General features: G+C 47.7%; 1 protein-coding gene across 3 annotated transcripts in view; it reads left to right on the forward strand.

The window, feature by feature from the left end:
- Ahnak (AHNAK nucleoprotein) overlaps window positions 1-20,915 on the forward strand; it is an 88,416-nt gene extending 67,501 nt beyond the window's left edge. For 2 of the 3 annotated variants that reach the window (XM_038317761.1, XM_038317762.1), the window contains one exon: window positions 20,576-20,915. Coding sequence is in view for 1 of the 3 variants with exons in the window: in XM_038317762.1 (XP_038173690.1) it covers window positions 20,576-20,583 (8 nt within the window). In the remaining 2 variants the exon portion in view is untranslated. Of the gene's footprint in view, window positions 1-11,834; window positions 11,959-20,575 lie in introns of all 3 variants that reach the window. The other variant, XR_005284051.1, reaches the window with a different exon arrangement.
- The last annotated feature ends 333 nt before the right edge of the window (window positions 20,916-21,248 follow it).

Below are 21,248 nucleotides of genomic sequence, written 5' to 3' on the forward strand. Positions count from 1 at the left end.
GTTTGGGTACTCTCTGCAGTAAGCCAAAGGGCTGACATCCTGTTATAATCAACTCATTGGAAAGAATAACTGTTAGAATATAATTAAAATGGATACATTATTGGCAACATGTTCTGGGTCTGTAGAACTGGGAAGAAACAGCAGAGGCCAACCTCTTGAGACTAAATAATGACTCCATCTTCACCCGTGAGTGTGTGTGTGTGTGTATGTGTATGTGTGTGTATGTGTGTGTGTGTGTGTGTGTGTGTGCGAGCATGCGTGCGTGCGTGCCTGCTCGTGCACGTGTGTAGTTCAAAAGTCAACTTCTGGTGGTGGTACCTTACCTTTCACCTTTTTTGAGACAGTCCCTCCCCCTCCCCCGCCCCTGCCACTATGTACACCAGGTTAGCTAGGCTGAGAACTCTCTGGAATTCTCCTGTCTCCTCCTCTCATTTCTCTGGAAAAGCACTGGAATTGCAATGCCACAGCCCTGACCTGGAAAGATAGCTCAGTGATTAAGAGCCCTGACTGCCTCTCTCAGGGGACCCAGGTTCAGTTCCTAGCACACATCACATGTTGGCGAGTAACCAGCTGTAATTCCAGGTCCAGGGGATCTAATTCTGGCCTCTGCTGGGACAGTATCCACATGGTGCATAGACAACATGGTGCAGACAAAACACACACATTAGAAAAAGGCTGAAAAAACTTAAAAACAAACCAAGGCGTACCACTGTGCCTGGCTGTGTGTGGGTTCTGGGGATTCATATTTAGGTTCTCACGTTTGGATGCAAGCCCTTACCCATGAAATCCCCAGTCCCTCTTTGTGTATTTTGGATAATGGATCCTTAAACAGAGTGGGTACCTCAAGAATTTGCAAAGCCTGTGGGTTTGGAGCAGTAAGGGTGCACATTATACAACCTGCCATTTACTGACCAGGCACCTGTGACGCTTACTTAACTGTAAAGCTTAGTTCTGTCTTAAAAATGTGGCCACAGTGACCCGTGCTGGCCACCTAGCAGAGTGTAAGGACTTCAGAGCAGGCATATGCACCGTCCTGCACTGACGGCCAGGAGAAGGATTTGCAGTGCGGTTCTGGGACACGCTCAGGAATTTCCAGCTCTGTCACTTTAATAACCACAGATGGAGGAAACTGTTGACCCATGGGGTGTGGCCGCTGAGCTCTGAATAACTGCGGCTGTCAGAGGGCTGAGGTGGCCAGCTAGAGGACAGAGATGGGCCGAGACAAGAGCCTGGCGTGGAGATAGGAAGTCCTTCATACGCACTCCTGACGGATGGGACCGGAGCAGGGCTTCCCAGGTCTAGTGTGCTGTCTTAGGAGGTTGCTGAAGCACTGTCTCCTGCCCTCTGCTTTATTTTATTTTATTATTATTGTTATTTTTTGTGAAGCCTGGGATCAAACTCAGGGCCTTGCATAATCTGGGTGAAGGAGCCTCTCCCGATCTTCATCCCAAGCTCATATGCTCCATCTTACTTACTTTTATCAATTATTATTATTATTATTGTTTGAGATGGGGTCTAACCATGTAGCCCAGGCTGGTCTCACACTCATGTCAATCCTCCTGCCTCAACCTTCTCAGTACCAGGATTGTAAGCATAAACCTCTGTGTTTGGCTTGTGCTCTGTTTCAGAAGGCAGGGACAAGAGGCCATTTTAGAAAGCATTTATTTAAAAGTTGAAATGTCCTCAGTGTAGAGGTTTTGCCTTCAGCTATTCTGCCTCATAAAGTGACTCATCCGTTCCCTGGAGGCCTCTGCACAGCCAGGGCTTTATTGAGCCAACTATAGACACATTAATTGTTGGACAATTGCTCCCATTTTGTCATGGCTTATAACTTGAAGGTGACTTTTTAATATTTAAAATTAAAATACAATTACAACACGTCCCCCCTTCCCTCCCTTCCCTCCTTCCAATCCCTCCCATGTTCCCCTCATTTTTCTCCCACTCAAATTTATGGCTTCTCTTTTTTTTTATGATGGTAACTTTTGAAAAGAAAATACTCAGTTATGGAGAACTCAAAATGCTTTTGAAGAATTCATTCTAAAACCCTTCAGTGTTGACTTTTTCTTCTATTGGGTATGAAGAGTAAAAATGTTTCATGATCCTTAGCTTAATTAAGTTTAGACTTTCTTTTTTTAAAAATTACATTTATTAATTTATTTAGTCTGCGTGTCCATGAGTACCACAGTGCATGTGCGGAGGTAGGGACAGCCTGGAGGAGTCAATTTTCTCCTTCTGCCACCTGGGTCCTGGGGGCCAGGCTCGACTTTAAGTGGCTTCACTGACTGAGCTGTCTTGCTGGTTCTCATTTTTAGGACTATCATGCTTTGGTGGTGCAGGGGGTGGAGCGGAATGCAGGGCCTCACACGTGCTAGGGATGTCCTCTAAAGCGAGAACTCCAGTCCCTCAAGTACTTTAGTTGTGCTTTTTTAGCTGGCCTTTGCCACGCTGGACACAACAAACCTCAGCTCTGTCAGCAGCACCTGTGGCCATGACCACTGGACAGACCTTAAGGGGGCCAGGAAAGGAGTTCCTGTCTGTAGCTCTCTGGGAAGGATATTTGACTGTTTCTCCATCTGTAAGATGTGGGTGTTAGGACTTGATGAATCCACACGTGCTTAAAAAAGAGATTGTATTTTGACTGGGAGTGGTGATATACTCCTTTAATCCCAGCAGACGCAGGTGGATCTCTATGAGTTCAAAGTCAGCCTGGTTTACATAGTGAGTTCTAGGCCAGCTGCAGACATATAGTGATACTCTGTCTCAAAAAACAAGTTTTATTTTTAAGTGTGTGTGTGTGTGTGTATGAGACAGAGAGGTGGGTAGGGGAGGGAGTTCAGTTCTCTTGGAGGCCAGAAGAGGCTGTTGGATCTCCTGGAGCAGGAGTACAGGCAGCTGTGAACCATTTGACACGTGGGTACTGGGAACTGAATTTGGGTCTTCCAGAAAAGCAGTACATGCTCTTAATTTTTTTCTTTCTTTTTAAAAAAGACATTTATTTATTTGTATGTGCATGTTTTGTTTGTGTGTAGGTGCAGGAGAGGGCAACTTGTGGGAATTATCTTTCTTCTTTTACCAGGTAGGTACCAAGGATTGAATTCAGGTGTTCAGGTTTGGTGGCACGTGCCTGAGCCGTCTCACTGGTCATACTTCCATAGTCTTGCTTTCTGGCCAGCCTATATCCAACCTCCTCAATAGCTAGTTCTGATTTCCTTTTCTGCTCTGTCAGTTTTAGCTTTGCAGAAGGCTCACTCACATGGTGGCCAGGAGAAGGACTCACCTTTTAGCTCTGTGGGCTACCTGGCCTACTTTTGGGTCCCACATTTCAGTTTTTCTCACATGATAAATGGGGGCCCAGGACAGTGTGTCCTTTGAGAGATGTTTTGGCTATGGCAGGAGGGGGCTGAGGAGCTCCTGGTGGCTGGCCTATGACTTGACCTTAGAGTATGTTTGCTTGCTGGTTCATCCCTGCTGACAGAGGACAGAGGTAGAGCTGTTCTCCAGAGGAGAGGAAAGGAATGGCTCTCACAACTCCCTCCTCTCGGGGGGACAGCCGGCTCGAGGCAGGCATCTGCTGCTCTTGTGGTGGCTGTATGTTCTGGGCAGAGGACTGGCAGCGGAAGCTGGACCCGTTTCCAGTGCTCCTGAGTCAGTTCTTTGCGGTCTGTTTTCATTTTTTCATCTGAAATGTTGTGAAATCCAGACTGCAGCCACACCCACGTACATTCTGAGTATATTTGTGGTACATTCCAACTCTAACTCTGAGGGCTGTGGAGAAGATCTCTCACCTGTCAGCACCCCTTCTCCTGGCCCTTGTGTGTGTGTGTGGGGGGGGGGCGGATTTTTGAGAGGTACAGGGGTGGCTAATATGGATTGTCACCTTGACAGGACCTAGAATCTCTGACCTGGCCAGCCTCTGGGCACATCTGTGAGGAATGATCTCAGTTTAGCTGAAGCAAGAAGACCCACCCTGAAAGTGAGGAGTATCATTAGGTTAAGGTCCTAACCCCATACAAACGAGAAGGCAAGCTGAACTTTCATTTCTTGCTGTGACTGTGGATGCTAGGTGACCAGCTGCATCAAACTCTTGCTGCCGTGACTCCTGCCACGATGGACCATACCCGTAAATTTTTTTGAGCCAAGATAAACTTTTCTTAAACTGTGGTTGCCACATATTTTATCACAGCAGCAGAACAAGTAGCATACATCAGCCATCTTGGCTTTTTAATTCCTGGATTGTCCAGGTTTTAGTACTGCAAGTCAAGTGATCCAGGACAGGTGGTCTTCCTTCCTCGTCTACATCAAGGTATGTCCAGCTTCCTCAGACAGGCTACCGGTAAATAATAAAGGATCCAGAGGCACACAGGCCCCAGAATCACCCATGGTACTTCATAAACGTACCCTAGTGAGTCTGATCGAGTAGAACCTGGGGAGAGTGGCGCAGAAGGTTTAGGTACCACACCTTGAGAGACCCTTCTGCAAGGGGCTAGGGAGGGAAGAGAGCCAGCGCCTGCCTGATTTACAAATTAGACACAGAACATCGTGAGTACCAGTCAAGTTTCTCACTCCTCCCACCCTCCAGAGTAACTGGGTGCTGACAAAGCTTGGCTTTGTCCGTTACAAAGGGTGACTCAGTGTTTTCTGGCAGGAGGCCCACAAGAGGGTGTGCCAATGGCAAGAAATGAGTGTCCACTCCAGCTTCTACCAGACCACTGTGCTGCAGAACCAATGGCTGCTTCTCTTGCCCTGCAGTCCTTTTGGTGAGGGGGTCAGGAGGGCCCATCTCTGTTGTAGCCCTGATTCCTGGTACGTGGGGAGGCAGCGGCCGCATTCTCACGCTTGGTAGGCAGCTGTCGGTTCTGCTGCTTGTGAACAAAGCTTTTCCTAACTGGGTCAGTGAACTACCTTCCTCAAGGACACTGAGGCAGAGAAGCCCCTGGATGACCAGTGAGTTGGTGGCAGAGGGTTCCATTCCTGCATCCATGTGGCAAAGAGCAGAGGTGCTCCCTAAAGAATGGATGCATTGATGGCTCCCTGAATCATGTGTAGCAGCTCTCTCTCTCTCTCTCTCTCTCTCTCTCTCTCTCTCTCTCTCTTTCTCCTCCTTCTTTCCCTCCCTCCCAGGCTTTATTACATTTGCATTTCTTGTTCCTGCTCTAGAACTAGCATATGGCTGTCCTGTAGGCATGGCAGTATGCTACTAGACATGCGATTGCTGGGCTCTTGAGGGACATACCATCATTGAGGTTCCAGGAGAACAATTTGGGATGATCGGGCTAAACCTTACCACTAGCCAGGGAGTGTCTGTAAGGCTCATCCAACTATTCTGAGAGCTCGGGCAGAGTGTGGTTTCCTACAGACTAGTGGTGTGAGTGTCCCAAACAGTGTAGCATGGTGGCCAGGAGCACAGGCTCTGGAGCCTGCTTCTCTGGATTGAGATATTGTCTGTGCCGTTTATCAGGTGGAAATAATTAACTTCTCTGGGCCTCAGTTTTCCCAACTTTAAAATGAGGATACTAGTGTCTCTAGGCTGGAAGACTCGATGAGGTAAGTGAAGTTGTAGCCTGGATTGGTATCAGTGACGGGAAGCGACAGGGGCCAGTGATGCAGGTGGTGTTGGTGGGCTAGGGTTGCCATAATGGAGTCCCACCACAGATTGGTGGGAACTTCACAGAAATGTATTTTCATGCAGGCATGGAAACCAGAAGTTCAGCCTCCAAGTGTGAGCAGGTCTGGTTTCTCCTGAGGCCTCTTCCCTGCTTTCCTCTGTGCTTGGCATCCCTGGTCATCTCTTCTTCCTCCTCCCCTTCCCCTTTTCCTCCTTCATCTCTTCCTCCTTCCCCTCCTTTCCTCCCTCCCTTCCTCCTTCTCTTTAGTTTTTTTGAGACAGGGTTTTATGTAGCCTGCGCTGGCCTAAACCTTGCTGCGTAGCCAAGACTTCCCTTGAACTCTTGATGCTCCTGACTCCATTCAAGTGCTGGGGGTTACAGGTCTGCACAACTATGGTCTGCTCCCTCTCCTGCTCCTGTTCCCTCTTTCTCTGTCTGTCTGTCTCTCTACGGGTCGTACTATGTAGCCCAGGTCCAATTCCCAAACTCACGGAGACCCCTGCCATAGCCTCCCAACTACAGGATTACAGGTATGAACTGCTGCTCCTCTCTAATTGTCTGTTTAAAGACAGGCTCTTACTCTTTAGCCCTGGCTGGCCTGGAACACGTAGAGATCTGCTTGCGTCTGTCCCCTCCCCCCTCCCCCCTGCTCCCCCCCCCCCCGCTTCTCCCCCCCTCCCCTGTGCCATGAAATGTGGTGCTTGCTGAGTTTTTGAGCATCTTCTTGTTATTCTGAGGGGGCGGAGGCTGGAATTCTTTCAGGTTCTTTAGACAGGTCTTGCTCTGACTGGCCTCAAGCTGTGGTCTTCCTGCCTCTACCTCCTGAGTGAGGTGATTGCGGGCTCACACACCTCTCCCAGCCCTTTTCAGACTCCTTGGTAGCTTCAGAATTTCTTACCATAGACGTTAATCCTCTTGTAGATGTCCCCAGAACACAGAGCACAGTGTCCAGACCTAGAATTTAAACTCCAGTCCTGGCTTCCCGGGCTGCTTGTCACCAACCTTTCTGGGGGAGCTGAAATACCTTGGAAAGCCAACTCACTTCTTAGGAACAGGCTTCCGGGAGGTCAGTGGTGCTACCTGGGTTCAAGTGTCCTCTTTGCTGTTGTCTCTGAGTCTCCTGGGGTTTAAGCTTCTTTTTCTTGATCCCTGAGTTCTCAAGTACTTAATAATCATGACTGAATTTTTGTTTTTATTTGAATCAGGGTCTTATATAGCTTTGGCTGGCCTGGTACTCAATATGTGGGCTTGGCTGGCCTTGAACACCCTGCCTCAGCCTCTCCATTATGCCCAACTGTGGCTAGTTTTTATTCTTGTTGTCATTACTGCTCCCTCCACCTCCCTGTTCCAAGTGGTTCTGAATGTACTGTTTTCCCTTGGAATGAGGGTGAGCTGGAAGAAATTCCTCTGGCGCCACCATGCTCAAATAGTCCTCAGGGAAGCTGATGACAAGCTGAACCAAAGTCATCGGTCACCACACACACACACACACACACACACACACACACAGAGAGAGAGAGAGAGAGAGAGAGAGAGACAGAGACAGACACACACACACACACACACACAATGATACTAATAAAAGGGGGCAGTGAAGTGACTTTGTAGGTGAAGGTGCTTGCTGAGCAAGCCTGGTAATTGAGTTCAGTCCCTGGGGAGTAGAGAGAAAGGTGACAGCAGAGAGCTGGCTCCACACAGTTGTCTTCTGACCTCCCCAATAATAAATAAAAAGAAACCACAAGGGCTGGAGAGATGGCTCAGAGGTTAAGAGCATTGCCTGTTCTTCCAAAGGTCCTGAGTTCAATTCCCAGCAACCACATGGTGGCTCACAACCATCTGCAATGGGGTCTGGTGCCCTCTTCTGGCCTTCATGCATACACACAAACAGAATATTGTATACATAATAAATAAATAAATGTTTTTTTTTTTTTGTTTTTTGAGACAGGGTTTCCCTGTAGTTTCTAGAGCCTGTCCTGGAACTAGCTCTTGTAGACCAGGCTGGCCTCGAACTCAGAGATCTGCCTGCCTCTGCCTCCCGAGTGCTGGGATTAAAGGCATGCGCCACCACCGCCCGGCTAAATGTTTTTTTTTTTTTTTTTTTTTTTAAAAAAAGAAACCACAAGAGTAGCACAAATCCCTCCACCTTCCTGTAGGTGGATCATAACAGAGCCCTCTGCAGACAGAGCAATGGAATAAGCCAATTGTGCAGCATAGTGGGTGGGACTTCTGGGTCCAGGTTACCCAGTTCCAGCCTCCATCTCCCCCATGCTGAAAACAGGGCAACAGCCATGAGCATCATAATACCACGTGAAGGCCACATTGAGACTACAGAGGGAAAGAACCCAGCATGAAGAAGACTCAGAAATTGTGAACTCTACTGCTGTTCTCTTGGTACTGGGCTTGTGACACACCAAGCTTGTTTCATGAGAATATTTTGCTAATAATCTTCAGAGGCCGCCTTTCCTTGAGATTAGCTTTTCTTTCTTTCTTTCTTTCTTTCTTTCTTTCTTTCTTTCTTTCTCTCTCTCTCTCTCTCTCTCTCTCCCTCCCTCCCTCCCTCCCTCTCTTTCTCTCTCTCTCTCTGTTTTTTTCGAGACAGTGTTTCTCTGTTGCTTTAGAGCCTGTCCTGGAACTAGCTCTTGTAGACCAGGCTGGTCTCAAACTCACAGAGATCCACCTGCCTCTGCCTCCCGAGTGCTGGGTATTAAAGGTGTGTGCCACCACTGTCCGGCCTCTCTCTCTCTTTCTCCTCTCTCTCTCTTTCTCTCCCTCCCTTCTTCTCTCCCTCCCTCCCTCCCTCCTTCCCTCCCTCCCTCATTCCCTCCCTCCCTCCCTTCCCAGCTACAGGCTTTGATCATTGAGAGAATCCTATTAATAATAATTTCGATTAATGATTCTAAGCAATTGCCAGCAATCACCCCACCGTGTGGCTGTCTGGGAAAGGCGTGGGACAACAGAGGATAAGTGTCTGGGAACGAGGAAGGTTCTGGAAGGGCAGTGGGCTGGAGCAACCCTCCTCTGACCCTACCTTGTCCTTGACTTATGCCATAAACACCTGATGCTCTTGGTTTCTTTTAAACTGAAGCCTTGTTCCAAGGATTGTCCTGAGGTTTCCTTAGAAAAGAGAGGAGACCCAGACCTGCCCTTGAATCGTGGAGGTGATACCACTTGCTCTCCACTAAGAGTGGTCCTGTGATGTTTGCTCTTCTTGGAATTTCTTCACCAGCCTTTACTGTAGTTGTGAGTGGGCATGAGAAGGTCAGAGGTCAATGTCCAGGTCGTCACAATGATTTTTGAGACAGAATCTGTTGGGAATATCATGTTAAGGTGTGTTACTTTTGTTTATGTTGCATTTGTTTAACTTCACAACCACCTGATGGTCTAATAAAGATCTGAATGGCCAATAGCGAGGCAGGACAAAGGGTAGGGGGGACTGTCAGGCAGAGAGAGTAGATAGAAGGAGAAAACTGGGGTAGAAGGCGGAAGTCGGCTTGGAGTAGTAGCCTGGGAAGATGAGGACATCAGGGGCCTCCACCCAACTACACGGCAATCCACGGAGTAAGAGTAAGATTTAAAGAAGTAAGAGACTGGGAAAAGCCCGGAGACAAAGGGTGAATGGGATAATATAAGTTAAGACAAGCGGGTAAACAAGAAGCCAAGCTAAGGCCAGATGTTTAGAAATAAGAATAAGATTCCGTGTGTGATTCATTTGGGATCTGGGTGGCGGGCCTCCCAGAAGAGTCCAAAGAGCATAGCAACATAAAAACATCGTACGACTACAGAGTCTCTCACTGTCCTGGAGCTCATTGATTAGGATAGGCTGGCTGGTCAGGGAGCGCCTGGGAGTTGCCTGTCTCTGCCCTTGATCTAAGTGCTGGGGTTATGAGCAATGTCTCCAGTTTATGTGGGTGTTGAGGTTTCCAACTCAGACCCTTGTGCTTGTATGGCATTCTCTTTATCCACAGAGCTATCTTCCCAGCCCTTAGCCTGGGCAGCCTCTCTCTTTCTTTTGGAGAAGGTGAGGTCACGGTAGGCAGGGAGGCAGCAGGAGCACGCAGGGCACGTTCAGCAATTGCTGAGTGGCATAGCATGACTGGAGTGTTTTGCAGCAGGTAGAATCATAGTGGGATTCTTCCTTTGGGGAGTAGGAGGCCACTGGTGGTTTTTACATGAGGAAGAGACATGAGTTTGCTTTTGTTTTGATCAACATCCTAACCATCATAACAGCAATTATAGTGATCAATAGAAACCACAACTTTTGTGTTAGGCATTAGCTAAAATGCTTCAACGTGACTCATCTTATTTAATCCTACCTTAGAGGTGCCTGGGGAGAGTTCACAGAGACCATTCACACAGCAGCAGGGCTGGGACAAGCCAGCTGTCCAAACAGGAAGCTAATGCCAGTAATTGGTCCTCAGTCTCCCTAAACCTTGGTGCCTTCATCTCTGATAGTAACTTCATAGGGTTTTCCTAAGAATACCTGTAAAACACTTGGCATAGCGCCTGGAATACTGTAACAACTCAGTAGGGGTTAGTCACTGTGACTCTTGTGGCTATTTCCCGTTTTAGCGTCTCCCTTGCTACGCCAGGTGCTGGGTGGTACCAGTGAAATCACATGGGTTGAACCCAGTAAACTGGGCTCATAAAGTCACCCCTGTCAGTGTAGGGTGAAGTAGAGGGTGTGCCTTCTGCATCTGCTTGTGCCCTCTCTGGTTACCTTGGTTACCAGTCTGGACACCTGGTTCTCTCCGCAGCTGGTGCTTTTCCAGCTCAGGTCTGGGAAATTTGTGTTGTTTTACAGTGGTTTCTCTGGGATTACCCCTTTCCCCCATCCCTGTGTTTTTGCTGCAGTTGAGTGGGGACATAGAGATGTATTGACCTCACAAGTGTCACAGTGGAAGACGAACAGAAGGAGCTGAGGCAGGGACTGATTCAGGTTCTTCAGGGGAGGACACGTGAGCATTGGGAGGGTTCCAGATAGGAGTGCAGATGGGACAGCTTTAAGGAATATTTTGGATTTAGAGCTGATAGGCTTGACAGTTTAACACCAGAAGAAGAGGTGGTATCTCTAGCCTGAAGCTCAGTTGCGTCCCTTTGTTTTCCTTTCTGCCTTTGTTCAAAAGAACATATCTGTCTCCATGATGTCAAATCCCACTTCTAGCACAGTCATTTCTAGTTAACCAACTTTCACGGTTTTAAATTTAAAAATTTTTAAATTATATTTATTTTTGTCTTATATGTATGGGTGTTTTGCCTAAATTTTGTTTTGTTTGGAAACAAAATCTCACCCTGTAGCTCAGGTAGGCCTGGAACTCACAGTAATCCTTCTGCCTCAGATTCCTGAGTGCTGGAATTACGGTGTGTGCCGCCACGTTTTTCTCAGGCAAGTTTGGCATTTCCACAATAGAAGTCCAAACACAAATCCAGAATGAGCCCCTCTACTCTCCGGAACCTGCTTCTCCTGTGAGTGGCCGCTCTGCCCCAGGCTTCAGTCTATTAAACAAGACAGGAGAGTGCAGCTCCACTGGGCCCCTCCCACCTGCTGCTGCCCAGCACCAGCAAGTCTCCTTCTCCTCACACTTTCTTCATCCCTCAGCCACAGGGGTCTTAGGGCTACAAACCTGCCACTGACCTCGACTTCCAGCGCTCACGCACCACTGCTAGTGTTCAGTGACTTCTAAAGTTCTACATCAGATCGCGGCTTCCTCCGATAACCCTTTGCCATTCATGTCTTTGTCATGACAACCTGTGGCCCCCACAATGTAGCTAGTCTTTCCTCCCACACTCTACTCCTGCTCCTATTGCTGGGATGCCCTTCCTTGACTTTGTATGGCTCACTCCTTCCTAGCCTTTAAACTTCAGTTAAATCTTCCTTGATAGATCACTGCCTACCACCCAAACAAGTTCCACATCCCCATTTATACAGTCTTAACCAATCAATTCATTCAGAGCACACCCTGATCACAGTGTGGTCTCATGTATCCCACACTGGCCTGGATATACATGGTGCATAATTGGGGATGATCTTGAACTTCTGATCTTTCTGCCTCCAAATTGTGTGCTAGTATTATGGATGTGGGCCATCATGATTGATTTATGTGTTGCTGGTAATAGAACCCAGGACTTTGTACATTCCAGGCAGGCATTCCTCCAATGGAGCTACATTCCTAATCCCAGAATGTAAAGATTATTATTTATTGTGTTCTTCATTGTGTCTCTACATTGCAGTGTGAACTCTAAAAGGATAGCCTGGCAGCTTAGAACGGACATGTCCTTCAAGTCTTTTTTACTGGTGGGATGCTGGTGGTGATGAGTTATTCCCAGACCTTGCTAATCCCTCTTCATCCTACTGGTAAGAAAAGCTACATACCCGAGCTTCAAGCAGGGACTGTGTCTATCCCACTGAAATAAAAAACAAACAAACAAACAAAAAAAAACAAAACAAAAACTTACTCGTCTTTTGCAACCCCAAAAGATTCTGCTACCCAAAGAGAAGGGGGTGTCTTGGGGATATGCAGTGGACACTGTTGTCCATGCACACACTTTCCCTGGGGTGGTGGATATAGGGGACCAGGTGGGGTAGATGCTGAGGATCAGCCTCAGAATTCAATGCTTAGCAGCCTTTCTATGGCTCTTAAGAGGGCAGCTCTCATAGAGTTGCTGGGCTTTCCTACCTATGTAAGGGCTTAGGACTTACAGAACACTCAGGAGGTGAAGGAACACTATCAGGAAATTGGCTGTTCAGGGTAAGAGGGAGGTGGGACAGTGACCATAGTGGGGCAGTGCAGGTCGCAGACATAGGAAGTCTTCTCCATTTGCAGTTGATTTGGAGAAAGGAGTCATCAGGGGAGGGGGGAGGGTTAAAAGTTTTTGTTGTGGTGGTTTGTGTGTGTGCATGCACATGTGTTTGTATGTACACATGCACATGTATGTACAGGTACAAGCGCATGTGTGTGTACATGTGGAGATTTAGGTCAATCTTGGGTGTTGTTCCTCAGGAGCTGTCCACCTTGTATTTTTTGAGACAGGGTCTCTCCCTGGCTTGGGGGTCATAGACTAAGTTAGGCTCCATGGTTGGTGAGCCCCAGGATCTGCATATTTCTGCCTTGCAGTGCTGGGATTGCGTGGGCTCTGGGCACTGAATTCTGGTCCTCACATTTGCATGGCAAGCACCTCACCTCTACTGAGCTGGGTCCTCAGCTTGAGGGCTAAAATTTTGAACCAAGATGGGATAGTTGATCTTCGTGCTTTGAAAGAGACACGGGGATGCAGTCAGAGCCGTGGTGGTGGCTGTCACTTGGATGAGCAGGGACATTTTTCTGAGAAAGGGCAGATGTTTTTTACAACAGCAAGACAGGACAGGTGAAACATGAAGTGGTCCAGCCGGGCTCGGGATTTGTTTTTCTGTGGTGTGAAAACGGGTTGACTTGCTTTGAGATTGTATTCCTATCCCTGACTTTTACTTTGTGTCTAACATTCTGACATAACAGATTCTTCAAACATATCCTCTCTGGCTGGACAGTGGTGGTGCACACCTTTAATCCCAGCACTCAAGAGTCAGAGACAGGTGAATCTCTGTGAGTTCAAGGCCAACCTGGCTTACATACTAAATTCCAGGTCAACCAGAGTGGTTACACAGAGAAACCCTGTCCCCCCCCCCAAAAAAAATACTATCTCTGTGTGTCTTAGTTAAGGTTTCTATTGCTATGAAGAGATGCCATGACCAAGGCAACTCTTTTTTTTTTAAAATATTTATTTATTTATTATGTATACAATATTCTGTCTGTGTGTATGCCTGAAGGCCAGAAGAGGGCGCCAGACCTCTTTACAGATGGTTGTGAGCCACCATGTGGTTGCTGGGAATTGAACTCAGGACCTTTGGAAGAGCAGGCAATGCTCTTAACCACTGAGCTATCTTTCCAGCCCCCCCAAGGCAACTCTTATAAAGGAAAACATTTAATTGAGGTGGCTTGCTTAGAGTTTCAGAAGCTTAGTCCATTATCATCATGGTGGGGAGCATGGCAGAGTGCAGCCAGATGTGGTGTTGGCTACAACTTGATCAGAAGGCAACAGGAAGTGGACTGACACACTGAATGAAGCTTGAGCAAAGCATACTTCAAAGCCTGCCCCACAGTGACACACTTCCTCCAACAAGACTGAATCTGCACCAACAAAGTCACACTTCCTAATAATGCCACTCCGTATGAGCTTATGGGAACCACTTACATTCGAACTACCACAGTGCGGCCATACACTGGGAAGTCCAAGCATAGATCCATCCTTGCATTTTCTTGTTCTGATGGATGGAGTTGCCATGTGGAAATCCATGGGTGTGGCTATCATGAGATGAAATCCAGAGAGTCCAGGTCACTTAAACGGCCATAAAACTTCTAAGTCCTGAAGAGTTGGGTGGGCAGATGGCTTTGGAGGGGGGGACACCCTTGAGTTGTCCAGACAGACTTGGGGTCCAAAGTCAGGTCTAACGCTTATAAGCTGGGTTTCACTGACATCCTCCAAGCCTGGAACTTCATCTGTAGAGGACTGGGTCTTGGTGGCTCTTCTCCTTCCTTCCCTGCTACAGTCCTAAAGTGTGCTGGCTAGTCACAGGGCATCCGCACCTCCTGGGGAGCCTGAACATTCCGAGTGCCCCAGAGTAAGACAGAACTTTTTGTCACCATTACTGCTGGTTCTTTCCTCTTGGCATCTATCCGCCAGTGTTTTGGGGAATGATGGCATGAGGCCAGCTAGTAGGACTGGGAGCCAAATCTTTCTCCTCTGTTTATTCACATGGTTTCTATGGACGTGGCAAAAAAGCAAACACAAGTTTGACTAGATATATGCACTTGATATCCTGCAACATTTAAAACTAGTGTCTACTTACGTAGGAGGCTAAAGACATAACATTATGTTAAAATGAATAATGGCCCCAGCAGAGAAAAAATGTGTTTTAAAAAAAAGTTCTCAGCAGGAAGGAACGTGTAAATACCTCACTGCTCTGAGAAGCGCAATGTTCCTCCTGCTGTCTAGGTGTGAGTCCAGACATTTTCTCCCTCTTCATCCGGCACACGGGGAGCGCTCAGAATACAGAAGGCTCTATGGATATATGTGGTGCTCCTGGGACAGCTTGGTATTGTGCACAGGTGAAGAGTACTTGGGTCCCAACAAACTGTTCCAGTCAGTTGTGTCTGACTCCGGCTTGGTCCACCTGGACTCCGCTTTGTCATCTCCGACATGGGAGGTCATTTGTTGTTTTTATTATTTTAATAGAATATCTTTTCATTTATTCTTGGACAATTTCCTACCTGTAGCCAATGTATCTGGCTTGTATTCATTTCAACTCCCCCCCCCCACTCCTCCCAAGCACCCCTCCCCACTTCAAGTCCTCTCTCTTCCCCAAGCACCAGGACACATCCCCCTCCCCACTTCAAGTCCTCTCTCTTTTCTGTGGCCCACTTAGCCCAGTCAGTGCTGCTGGGTGCAATGCTGCCTGAAGGTGTTGGCTTGACCCCGTGCAGCTCTCATACAGGTAGCCACAGCTGCAGGGAGTTTGTGAGAGCAACTGTTGTGCCACATCCAGAAGACCGCCTTTTATAACCCTCCTCCCCATCTTCTGGGTCAGACATTCTTTTGTCCCCTTTTCCAATAAGTTCCCTGAGTCTTGTGGGGAGCAAGACTTATTTAGCAGAGACAGCTTATTTAGGGCTGAGCAGTCAATACTTCACTTTTTCTCAGCACTTTGACCAGTTCTGAGCCTCTGCCCTGGCTGCTGCGCACTGCAGAGAGAAGCTTCTCTGGGCAGGGTGAGGACAGCACCAATCTACAGGTGTAAACTAAGTCAGTTAGAAGGCAGTTTGACAACGTGTCCGGTTAGCAAGGCAGCAGTTGTAGGTTTCCCCTAGGGCCTATCTCTAGGTTTACAGTAATGGGCATGATGACATGGGACCCTAAACTGGAATGTTTAGGAATGTGCCTGTACCCTTGTTCTTGTACGATCACGTGGGTCCAGATGAACACAGTCAATCACCAAACATGGAGTAACTGGAACTTTATATTTAAGGGAGAAGAAGTCCTGATGTGTTTCTTCCCTCAAGGAATCAGCATCCAGCTGGAGGAGAGAGAGAGAGAGAGAGAGAGAGAGAGAGAGAGAGAGAGAGAGAGAGAGAGAGAGAGAGAGAGAGAGAAAGGAGGGGGAGGGAGAGGGAGAGGGAGAGGAAGGCTGTGGAGATAAATGGAGATCACTCTAAGTGACTGGGGCCAGCACTTCTGGCTGTGCAGACACTCTGGAAGGCTAGAAGTGCTGGGTGGGGTGTGCTGACAGCTAGCCATGCTCAGCCTCCTGGCAAGCAAAGCAGGGAGAAAGGAGAATCTGGTATTCATTGTGTGGTTGTTTCTAATTTCCTTCTGCTTTCAAGATCCTCTTCTGAGGGAGAACAATGGCCCCAACAGCTAGGCTTGGCTTTCCTGGCACCTGCCCAGGCAAGGGGAGGGGCCAGGCACCCGAAAGCACACAATGGAGAGCTCTCGCAGCAGATGGCTTCTGACATCCTTTGAGGGTCACTGGGGCCAGTGAAGTGGGGGATAGCGGAAGAAACAAGCCTCTACCCCATTTTCATGTATAGATGTTATTTTAAATTCCCCCTAAACCACCAAGGTTCTGATGATGACTCAGGTGTCTGGAGGAGGCCGCAGAGTCACAGACTCCTTGCAGGATTTAGGCCTGGAGCTAAGGGGCCATTACATGCCACCATGGCCCGGAAGTAGGCGCTAGTGGATACTGAGAACATCTACCTTGTGGGTTCAGCTCATGCACCAGAGCACGGGAGGGTCCTATTTTCAGTCTTTAGAGTCAACTGAGGGCAGAAGGCCCAGGGTTGTGCAGAAGGAATGGGGTGGGGTTTCCTCTTTCCTTCCTGTCTTCACACTTGGCCATTATTTGTAGATTCTAGAACATTTATCAGCCTTTCTGGGATCACTTTTCATCACCAGATAATAGGATGGTTGCAATCATGATGGGTCCATATGCTTAAAGAGACGAGAGAAGCCCAAGGGTGAGTGTGGCCTGCAGTCTGCAGGGGTCTGTCAGGAAAGATGGTGTCAGGGTGGTGATTGGAAGGCAGAGTGACTGACTCAGCCTGTAGAGGGACACAGCACAGTCATCTTTAAGTGATAATATTCAGAGGAGAGAGCTGGACAGATTACTCAGTGGTTAAGAATGCTTGCTCCTCTTCCAGAGGACCCAGGGTTCAGGTCTCAGTACCCATATCAGATGTGTCATAACTGCTTTTAACTCCAGCTCCAGGAGTGCTCTCTCTCTCTCTCTCTCTCTCTCTCTCTCTCTCTCTCTCTCTCTCTCTCCCTCCCTCCCTCTCTCTCTCTCTGTCTGTCTCTCTGTCTCTGTCTCTCTGTCCCTCTCCGTCTCTCTGTCTCTCTGTCTCTCTCTCTCACACACACACAATATTAAATCAAATAAGTTTGAAAGATGTGGCAATAGTTAGGTGAGTGGGTGGCTTATGTTTGTAATCCTAGCACATGAGAGGCTGAGGCAGAAGGATCACTCATGAATTTATTGTCAGCTAGGGTTACATAGTGAATTCCGAGGGGATCCTAGCTACAGAGTGAGATTATGTCTCAGAAATAAATAAAATTAAAAGATGTGGGAAGGCGAGCAGGATTTTCACATTGTTGTCACTTGCGTGGGATATGTTTACCATTTCTCCTATTGTTTGTTTCATGTTTTTTTCTGGTGTTTACATTGAAGTTTTATATATTTATTGTTTTGCATTTGTTTGTTTAGTGTGCATATATATGTGTGAGTGTTTATGCATCAAGTGGTCGTGGGGAGGTTGGAGGAGAACTCTTGGGACTCTACACGTATGTTGGTTCTGAAGGTTAAATATAGGTTGTCCAACTTGGTAGCAAGTGGCCTTACCTGCTGGGCCATGTTGCCATCCCCCACTATTTATTTGGGTTTTGAGATAAGATGTAGGTACACATCCCAGGCTGGCGTTGAACTGTGATCCCCCTGCTTTGGTCTCCCAACTGCTGTGATTACAGGTGTGCACCACCATGCCCAGCTTTCCTGATTATTTTTTTATTTTTTAGATTTATTTATTTATTAAGCATACAATGTACTGCTGGCAAGGAAGGCACCAGGTCTCATTACAAATGGTTGTGAGCCACCATGTGGTTGCTGGGAATTGAACTCGGGACCTCTGAAAGAGCAGCCAGTATTCTTACCCTCTGAGCCATCTCTCCAGCCCCCTGATTATTTTTTTTAAAGACCTTTAGTTTAATCAAAAATGTTTCCAGCTGTGCTGTAACTCAGTTGGTAGAGTGCTTGCCTAGAAAGGGCCAGCGCAGACATTGTCCCCAGACTCCCTCCCATGCTCTGCAGATCTCTTGTTCTTTATTGTCTTCAGAGAGGACAGGTGTGGTCAGTTGGTATGATATCCTTTCAGTCATGATTACAGGATTGCACTGAGATGTGACCAAAGCATGAGTCATCATGAGATATTCTGGATGCGATCGGCCATAAGTTTTGTTCACTAGATGCTTCGGCACTGAATCCCAGGCACGGACATCGGCACTCCTGTGCTGGGGGCTTGTCATATCTTGCTCACTCTGGTTTCCTAAATGGGAGAAAGTTTTGGAGGGAGAAAGAACCTGGGGAAGTAACCCCTGTGTTCCAGTGGGACTGGAAATCCTGCTGCAAGGCCTGGAAATTTGACTTCCTGTTTGGCCTGGCACTTGTTCCCCTGCATTTTTGGCCCTGACACATCCTCTTCCTCCCCCTCTCAGGATGTTTCCTCATCTGCAAAATGAGGGGGTTGTATTAGATCATATCTCAGGCCCCTTCAAGTTTGAAAAAGTGATGATTCTGCCTCCTAGCCACCCCCTCACTCTTCCCCCTGGACTTTTGATTGACAGTGGGAAGATGAGGAAGAATGTGTGTTCTATAGCTCCAGTTCCCAACACAGAATGGTCTAGTCCTACAGATCAGTGGTACCACGATTGAGAAAACCCTGTTTAGGGAAGGAGAGACAGAGGGGAAAGGTTTGAAAGGCAAGTGTGTAAATGCTCTACAGAGAATAAACAAATGACAACGAAAAAAAGAAAGAAAGAGGAAGAAGATCGATGCATGGCCAGGGTTTACAAAGAGAGAACAGGAGTTGCTGGAATGGGATGGATGTATTGGCAATATTATCACAGTTTGGGTGAATAGATTTTAAGCTGCTGGCCTCAGAACAAAACAATACCGAGAGGTGCTACAGTTTGCATGTTTAATGCGCCCTGAAAAAAGGTTCATTGGATAAAGGTTTGGTCTCCAGGGTGCCATTGGAAGGCAGTGAAATCTGGTAAGAGAGACTTAGGTCATTAGGGGTGTGCCCTTAAGGGGGATTGTTTATGTGGAAGCTCCACCCAGCCCCACTTCTCCCATTCCAGACCTCGCCCCTGAGAAAGCCTGCCAAGGGTCAGTTCCACCTCTGAGATGCTCAAGACCATACCTACAGGGTATTTAAGACCAGATAGCTATACCTGCCATGTGGTTTCTCCTTCCCCCCTGGAGACCACTCAGGAGTTGCTTTGCTCATTAAACCTGGACTTCTTAATTTAGCCTGATCTGATTTATTTCATTGGCAGAGAAACCCAATATTAGGGTACGGAAAACCTTTCAGGGATTGTGGGACCTTAGTCACTACCCCTTTCACTCTGCTTCCTGGCCACAAGGTGAGCTGTTCACTTCAGTCTCCTGTAGCTGTCACTGGCCTGGCAGTTAGAAAGACATTATCCTGGTTAGTTTGTTATAGCCACAGAAAGCTGACCACACAAGGAGATCGATGGCATCCCCTCTTCCTGATTCACTACAGAAGAGTCAGACCCTGGGAAGGACCCTTCCTCTGGAAGTGGGCAGGGGTTGCTGTTGATGCCACGTTGACAACTGACGCGAATGGACTGGGTGGTCCCGGGACTCAGGCAATCGCTTCTCTATGAGCTCTATCATGACGGAACTCACAGTTTCTCTCTCTCTCTTTTTTTTTCCCAAAGTAACAATTTAGTTGTTATTTCTAGAATCATGTAAAGGAAGATGAAAAGAAGTAAGAATTGTATCATGTACCTGTAACCCCAGCTACTCAGGAGGCTTGAGAGACAGGATTGAAATTGGAGGCTAGCCTAGGCAAGCTAGTGAGACCCTGTCTGAAAAGGGGTGATGAGATATCTCAACGGTAGAGTAGAGATATCTCAACGGTAGGGGCAATGGCCTGGGGTCCATCCCCAGTGCCCAGTGGGTATGGGTGCCTGTAGAGGCCAGAAGGTGTTGGGGTTCCCTGAAACAGAGTTACAGGCAGTTGGATGATCTGACTTGGATGCTAGGAGCCCCGTTCAGATCCTCTGGAGGAACAAGAAGCAGGCTTAGGCTCTGAGCCATCTCTTCAGCCCTGAAAGTGATTTCTTAATGGCTAAGGCTAGAGGTGGCTGCTCTTTTCCTGGCTACCCACCTTCATCTGCTATTTGGATGTTCTCTAGAACACATTGTCCTCTTCTGATCTTGGGCTCGGACAAGGCACCCAAAGAATACATACCGGCCTTTTCACAGCTTCCGTTGAGTCTTTGCCGCATGGAAACCACACAAGGAGGCACAGTCAGGCCCATCACAACCAACAATAGGAGTTTCCAAAGCTTCCTACTAGGCACAAATTTGTTTCGAGGTTCTGCTGGGGCAGGAGGGGGGGTCTTTTCCAGCCTGTGCAGAATAAACAGGACTGCTGGGGCAGGAGGGGGGTCTTTTCCAGCCTGTGCAGAATAAACAGGACTGCTGGGGTGGGAGGGGGGTCTTTTCCAGCCTGTGCAGAATAAACGGGACTGCTGGGGTGGGAGGGGGGTCTTCTAGCCTGTGCAGAATAAACAGGATGGAGAGATGCAAATAGTGTTTGGAATAAAAAAAAGATCCCTCTGTTGTTGTTTTACAGGGCTGTAGCCGTGACCAGGAAGAAAACTGCCCCCGCTGGAGGTTGTTTTTGTGACTGTTCTTTGGAGCATTGTTCTAAAAATGGGAAATTACATCTTGCCATGCCAAAGGAAACAACACCTGCAGTTAAAGGGACACCTTCCCTGAGGTAGCTTTTCAGAGCATGCACAATCGTAGCTATGGCCACTTCTGAACGGAGGCTGTGGCAGAAGATGGATGTGTGCTTTCTTTTCTCACAAGCGATGGGGTGTGGGCTTATCTTTGCTACTGGGGTGGGCTTCGGCAGCTATTGGTACAGGTGACTATCTATTATCCACCCAATAAACATTTGTCAATCATCATCCGCTCTGTGACCATCTTGATGGGTTTTGCTTATTTGTTTACATTTTGAGCCGTTCTTGAAAATGTGACCCAAGTTGGCTTCAAATTCGCAATCCTTCTGCCTCAATCCTTCCCTGGCTTGTTCAAATTCCAGGGAGGGTTGACCCTTGGCAGGCATCTTCTTGTCACATCTTGTCACATTTTTCTTCAGTTTTCAGAGTCAGCACATGACAGCCTGCCCACGCGACTGAGGACCCAGGCAGAGTCTCCACACATCCCCCTCTCTTCTTGCCTCCCCTTTCTTCTCTCCCTCACCCCTTTCTCTTTCCCTTGGTTAATCTGAAGAAGTAGAA

The sequence above is a fragment of the Arvicola amphibius genome, chromosome 1, assembly GCF_903992535.2.
Source record: "Arvicola amphibius chromosome 1, mArvAmp1.2, whole genome shotgun sequence".
Lineage (NCBI taxonomy): Eukaryota > Metazoa > Chordata > Mammalia > Rodentia > Cricetidae > Arvicola > Arvicola amphibius.